We start from the raw sequence: 7,568 nt of genomic DNA on the forward strand, positions 1-7,568 counted from the left end.
AATGTCTTTTGGTTCTGTCCCTGGGTTCCATCCCCCCTACCACACACAAAAAAAACCCTTGAGATTAAAAGATATCAGATTCAGGTTTTTAATATGTCAAGATCTGCTGTATATAAAAGTCCTAATAAGTCACTTGTGCCTCTACAAAACATATAGCAATAGGATTGGAGAACAATTTTGCAATTCTAAAAAATAAGATCCCATAAAATTGTCTAAAGTTTAACTGCTTTAGTACAAACCAGTGTTCACAATTGACAAGTTTTGAAAATTTTGGGTATTTTTTACTTTATATGAATGTTACCAGTTTTATTAACATTTTCTGAATACAGATGCAGAAATATCTTTTAATTATTACATAGTAGATAAGTTGTTCCCTAAAGTGGTAAGTTATTGGTCACTGGGTAATTTTTTCTTTTCTGCAATTTCTTGGTGAATTGTATCTTGTGCTGCTTGCTGCATTTTCTCCAGTTTTTCCAGAGTCAGAGATTTTAAGGGCAAAAGTTTGGGTTTACACAGCACCATTGTGGTTACATCTTCCACAGACAGTTGCCCTAAATTTAACAAGAAATAAGAATTAATTTGTAGGTAGAAAGAAGATGTAAAAAGACTCAATTTTCAATGAAAAACTCTTGTTCTTAGACTGAATTTTGCTTGGGACCAGAAAGATCATAATCTACTCCATAAACAACATTAAGTTTTGAACTTTTTATGCAAGACTGAGCTCCAGGTGAGAGAGAACTTTTTGTATCAAATGTTTAACTTAAGAGATGATTTAGGAAAATATAGTAAAGTATTGCACAGAAATATAGTAAAGTATGGCATTGAGTATTCAAATTATTGAATGTTTAAACCTTCAGCTTTTCTTCTGCTTTATTTTAATATTATGGTAAATTCCATTAAGTTTTTACTTTGAAAAAATTTCATATTTTGATTTCTAGGAATAAGAAAGAATGCTCCATTTTTTGTTCTTTTACTGGGAGAAAGATTCCTCCTTTACAACCTACCCATGAAAGTATATAGTACAAGTGGACATGCAGGCATATAATCCCAATACTTGGGAGACTGAGACAGGAGGACTACAGGTTCAATTCAAGGCCAGCATGTGGTGACTTAATGAGAGACCCTGTTTCAGAGTTAAAGATAGTCGGCATGGTGGCACATGCCTATAATCCCAGGACTTTGGGAGGCTGAGATAGGATTATCACAGGTTTAAGGACAGCCTCAGCAAATAGACCTGTTTAAATAACAACAAAAATAGGGCTGGCAGTGTAGCTCACAGGTAGAATGCCCCTGGGCTCAATTTCAAATACCAAAATAAAAAATACAGGCTAGGGGTATAGCTTAGAGGTAGAACACCCCTGGGGTTCAATCACCAGTACCACAATCACTGGTGCCACCAAAAGAAAAAAAACTGACAGTAAAAGACATGGAGAACACCTAGATGCATATGTTTAGCTATTAATGCCTGGTATGTACCTATCACATTGTAGCTCTCTAATATTCTACGACCTAAGTAAATGATACAGATACCTTGTTTTGGAAGAACTTCCCGGAACATTGACTTGACTTCTGCCATTTCTGAATTGTTGGATACAGTAAATTTTTTCCTTCAATGAGAAATCAGTTATTCAGAAATATATTCCAAAATATATTACCAGAGACATTTCAGTTTTAGGTTAAAAATCACAATTCCTATAGAAAGTAAACTCCCCTATCCTTGCATAATTTTTCCATTAATTTCCTGTTTTCATTGAAACAAGGTTGAGGTAGGTCATATAAGCATCTAGATCTTGTCAATTTTTAAAAATTAGTGGTGGTGTTAATTGGAAGGCCGAGTCTTCTAAATTTTTTTCCCTTCCTGGGGAAAAACTGGTAGAGCTTTGGATTTTTAAACAGTATCAGCTAAGGGATAAAGCATGTACATGCAATCACTTTGGTTCACTGATAACATCTCTCTTGAATAGAGAGACAAAAAAACATGACCAATTGAGAGGTGGGTGAGATAGGCAGTTAGGAAAAGGAGGTAGAAGGCAAAGTACTGGCAAATACTTTTTCCCAGTAGGTAACAGGTGGTTTCTACTTTTAATCCTACTGTGAACAAAAATATCCTAAAGATCAGTTACTGTGTAAATATTGCAGTCTTATAATGAAACTACACAGTGGGGAAATTGGTTTCTGAATAGAAGTGAAGTATGCTTTTAGTTTACTGTTTTCTTCTAATACAGGCATACTATATGCTAAAGGACCAGCCATATACCTTCAGAAGAGTATTGTTATGAATATCCTAGTGTGCATACCATTTGTGGCCATGACATTTGCTCCAAGTGTAAAAGGTTCCCTTTCCAAACATGCGTCTTTCCAGACAGTCCTACCCTTTGATGTTTCACCATACTGACGCAATCTTACCATATGTCTTTCACAACATCATCGCCACAGAAGAAAGATTTATTATTTATAAAGTGATGCTGGCTTTGTGCCTACCTTTTCCACCCACTGCAAATTAATTTCAAGTAAGCTGCTCTGGTCTTTGTCATTCCTGCTCCAATATTTTTGATATTTCTAATAAAGCTTCCTACCCATCCTCCAAGCTCCTTCCCCTTTCTTATTCAGATTACTCTGGAATGTCTAAGTTCCTGAGGAACATATATCTGTCGTCCAGAACTTTGTCCTTAAGCCTGACTTCTATTCTACTATCAGAAGACAAAGTAGGCCTGGAATAAAGTGACACATTAAATGGAATGTGAGGTAAATACTCTGCAGTTTCTGTAGAATGCACGGCTCCTACCACATTATTTCCTTTTTACTTAGGTCTGCCAGAGATACCTAATGATCACTGCTTTTTTTGTGTGTGTGGGGTTCTGTTTAGGTTGCAAGTTAATAACATTGCATACCTCTGATTAACTTTGAATATGGCTGTCAAAAACAGCCTCTTTAAGCTGGGTGTGGTGGCACACACTTCTAATTCCAGTACTTGGGAGGCTGACACAGGAGGATCCCAGTTTGAGGACAGCCACAGCAAGTAGTGAGGCTCATCAACCTAGTGAGACCCTGTTTCCAAATAAAAAATGAGGCTAGGGGTGTAGCTCAACGGTAGAATGCCCGAGTTCAATCCCCAGTACAAAAAAAAAAGCCTCTTTAGTAAAGACATCACAGTGAAAATACTAGTCCCTTACTTGGTACGAATTGGATATGATGTGCCACTAAAAAGCAGACATATTGATAAAAGTAAATATATAGTGGCTAGATATTTTTATATTTATCACCACAATGCTAAAATGGTCACTGAACAAATATTTAAATCTTAGATGTTTATACAATGAACAACTCCAGCTACTCAAGTCACGATCCTTTGTTTTCTCTTAGTCTGTACTTCTTTCTTATCCAAAAATTGGTCTTGAGAAAAACAGTGAAACTTGGTGCTCTACCAAACCTCAGTTCTCTGCTTGACTAAGCTGCTGTTGTTTAGTGTGGAGGGTGTGAGGCCACAGGACTGGTAGAGAGTGGGCTGGGACTGGGTGAGGAAGACAGTGCCATCACTTGCCTAGGTGGTTTCTGCTTTACTAGGGCTGTTGTTCCTGTGCCCCTCAGGCACTGGCAGGAGAGAAACAGGAAGGGAAGGGCTAAAATAAGCAAGGTGGCAGTTGGATGGCCAGTACTGGCTGAGCTACACAGCTTGATAATTAACTGCTCTTGGAGTCTTTTTTTTTTTTTCTTCTTTCCTGTGGCACTGGGGGTTGAACCAGTGGCATTTTACCTGGAAGCTACAATTCTAGCTCTATTTCATTTTTATTTGGAAATGGTCTCGCTAAGTTACTGAGAGCTTCACTAAATTGCCGAGGCTGTCCTTGAACTCTTGAACCTGTTGATAAAATAATTATTGAACACAATAAGTTATTGACCATGTATCTGGAAACGGATTATCCATAACTGAGGCCAGCAAAAGCAATACTACACACAGTAAATTATCCATTAATCATGTAGCTATCTTCACAAAAATAAAAGCAATAAATAAGATCTTTCAAATTGGGAAAATAAAGACATAAAATTTTGCTATGAAAAAGTTGGCTCTTAAGTCATCTCTTGGAATTGAATGTTGATCTATTGAGAGATGACCCTTAAACAGAGCTTACCTGCACACCTATTACCTATTTGGAAATAATGGTCTAGGTTGTAGTCCTTTGTTCAAGAAATGATGGCTCTCTAAATTGGTTACAAATTATAGACTAAAATTAATGCTGTATCTTGTATTCTATCTGGAACTAAACAGTGGATGGTAAAGACTGAAGTGATAAAGGATGCAGGATGCAGTCTTAGTTGACAAGCAAGGGAATTATTTTTTCAGAAAAAAATACCAATAAATGTAAGATAGGAAAAGGAATTTGGGACTGTAAGTGCCAATCCAAACATATTTTTTTCCCAACACACTGTAAAGTGCATGCCACAGCTAAATGAGGGAGGCAGGAGACAGTGCTTATAATCAGTGCTTAAGAATCAGTCCCAGCCGGGTGTGGTGGCGCAGGCTTATAATCCTTGCTCTTGGGAGGCAGAGATAGGAAGATCCTGCAGGTCTGAAGCCAGCCTCGCTGGCTTAAGAGACCCTGTGTCTTCCAAATAAAAGTATAAAAAATAGATCTGGGAGTGTAGCCCGGAGGTAGAAGGGTTTCCAGGAACCCCAGTACCACTAAAAAAAAAAAGAAAAAAAAAAAAAAAAGAATCAGTCCCTCTCCATGAGAAAGTTAAGGGAGACTATGTAGGGGAGGAGAAACATGAAAATAAATATAAGTGAATCCAACGTGCTTTAATAAGAGCATATCTAATGTGCCTTACACAAACAATGGGGCTTGGTGGCACATGCCTGCAATCCCAGCTATTAGGGAGGCTGAGGTAGGAGGAGTTCAAGTTGGAGATCAGTGTGGGCAACATAGTGAGACCCCATCTTAAAAAATAAAACAATAACAAAATAACCCCCAAGCCAAAATGAACAACAATCATGAATTATTTGGCCCAGGATAGGGGACAATGTGTGGTCTCTGAATTACTAACTTTAACATTAGAGCTAGTATTAGAAAGATTTAAGCCAGGCGTGGTGGCGCACGCTTATAATCCCAGTACATCAAAAGAAGAAACAATAGTGTGCCTGTCTGGCTGGAACCCAGTCACCACCCTCCCACAAAAACATTAAGGGAGAAGAGTAGATAGATGAAAGCCGATGAAGTTTGAAGTAACATACTCTTCAGTATCTACTGGAATGGGCAATTTTTGAAGCAACTAATGAATGACCTTCACACACACACACACACACACACACACACACACACACACACACACACAAAAAGTGGGGAGAAAGCCACTCCAGTACAAGCCTCTACTTTAAGTCATACATTGGATTTTTACTATCATAGCATGTTTAAAATGCTTAGAACCCTAGAATACTCTGAAGCATTCCATCTCAGACTTTAAAAATAAGGTCGTATACAATTAAGCTGATGAATTAAATAAAGTAAGGAGCAGGCACATGTTACAGAGGATAACCTATTACCCACAGGATGGCTCTGAGCAGCTTCTAGCAAAAATCAAAGGTTGGACCCAGAGGCAGGGGCAATCTACCTCCAAACTACACTCCTAGCCCTTTTGATTTTTTTTACTTTGAAAAGGATCTTGCTAAGTTGTTGAGGCTGGCCTTGAACCTGTGATCCTTCTGTCTCAGCCTCACAAGTACTGGGATTATAGATGTGTACTTCAATTTTTTTTTTTTTTTGGTGGTACTGGGGTTCCTGGAAGCCCTTCTACCTCTGGGCTACACTCCCAGACCTATTTTGTACTTTTTTTAAAATTTGGAAACAGGGTCTTTTAAGCTAGCGAGGCTGGCTCCGAACCAGCGTGATCCTCCTGTCTCTGCCTCCCAAGCGCGGGGATTACAAGCGTGCACCACCACGTCCGGCTTGTGCACTTCAATTTTGATGGAGAGAACAAGTGACAGTAGGTTACTTAGCCTAGAGAAGTAACAGCACTTGAAAAAATGGCAATAAAGACTTCTAGAGTGCTCTGAAAGTCTCAGGCAAAGTACCAATCATATTTTCATGTAAGAAATTCAGAGGTCCTAAGCTAACGGTTGTGGTCCCATCTAGTTAAATTAGTTGCTGGTACGTTCACTATTTTAAAAGTGTTTGAACCAATGTTTAAAACTCACTCACATAAAATTCACATAAAATCCAAATTGTAGTACTTGACAAATCTGGAAATACTGGGCCCACATTTCCATATAGCAAAATTTTGCTAGAGTTGGGAAGTGATGTCCCATTCAGGTAAGCATGCGCTTCTAAATTCTCCTCACGACTGCCTACGGTTTTCCTTTAGCTTACCTGCCTAGCAATTAAAGGCACCTGACTTTGCAAATGCAGTAAAATATAGAGCTACTACTGGCTAAGCCTTCCAAGTAGCTAAGACTGCAGTCCCACACCACTGTGCCTGGCTTCTTGGCAATGAGATGTAAAAATACAGCTCGAAGCAATAATGTTTATGTAAAGGACAATAAAGGACATTTTCTTTTGTCAATATTTACTAAGCCCCTTCAAAGTAAATTCAAGCTGCCCAGTGGTTGTGAGGGAGCGTAGCAGCAACAGTAGGAATAATAACAAAAAAAGTATCTTTGGTGCAGTTCAAGATCTGAGGTTGATAGATGAATTCTCAAAGGCATAGTGTTTTTTTGGTGGTACTTGAGATTGAACTCAGGGGTGCTCTACTTCCAAGCTACTGTCCCAGCCCTATTTTTATTTTTTATTTAGAAATAAGGTCTCACTAAGTTGCTGATGCTGGTTGGGAACCTGTGATCCGCCTATCTCAGCCTCCCAGATATCAGGATTACAGGCATACACTATCACACCTGGCTCATAGATTTTAAAATGTAAACCAATAAGAGGGAGCCCAGAAAACATGTTTTTTGGTAGACACAAAATAGTAATGCTCACTCTTACTCACGAACTCCCCACCTGCTAGAAGACTGCTTAATATGGACTGATAATGTTCATCTGGAGATGCCAAGTAGCATCATATGTCATACAGCTGGAGACTGTGGACTCTGTTCTGCTTTGCTATCTGGCATCTGCTGGTAAAAAAAAATGTTGCAACATGCTTAATTTGGTTAATTAATTCAGACTCATGTGAATAAAATGTGCAGTGTCTAGTGTTTGAAATGTGCCTAGGCCTCAGAATGTGAACTGTTCTTGGGTTAATTTGGATGATGCTCTTGGCTCTGTCTGATACTGTAGTAGCAGACAGAACTATTAGTAGAAAATGTCACACACTACTTGGGCAAGATACCTTTTTCTAATAACCTCTCCTTTTGAAAATTCAGTATTAAATAATGGTCTTAAAAATACTAGCCATTAACCTATTTTCTCAGCACCTGAGATTTTAGCCATTTCAACACTATGCCAGGAAAGATTGATACTTTATATTAAGCTTTCAAAGCGCACTTATCAAGTCATTTGCATCAAAATCTCTTGTGGTATTATTAAAAATCTAGATTATTCTAATGCCCTCCAGAAATCAGAATCTTTAATTTTTAG

At 38.3% G+C, this 7,568-nt stretch overlaps 1 protein-coding gene across 1 annotated transcript; it reads right to left on the reverse strand.

Moving 5' to 3' along the window:
• Positions 1 to 387: 387 nt before the first annotated feature.
• Positions 388 to 1,591, reverse strand: BBIP1 (BBSome interacting protein 1; the record flags this gene model as incomplete). The annotated part of the gene is made up of 2 exons (XM_080694864.1): positions 1,531 to 1,591; positions 388 to 551 (listed from the first exon to the last, which is right to left on the reverse strand). Exons 1-2 carry the CDS (start codon positions 1,574 to 1,576, stop codon positions 388 to 390), a joined length of 210 nt encoding a protein of 69 aa, XP_080550990.1. The 5' UTR covers positions 1,577 to 1,591.
• Between the last annotated feature and the right edge of the window lie 5,977 nt (positions 1,592 to 7,568).

The sequence above is a fragment of the Muscardinus avellanarius genome (assembly GCF_963383645.1).
Source record: "Muscardinus avellanarius genome assembly, chromosome: 4".
Classification (NCBI taxonomy): Eukaryota; Metazoa; Chordata; class Mammalia; order Rodentia; family Gliridae; genus Muscardinus; species Muscardinus avellanarius.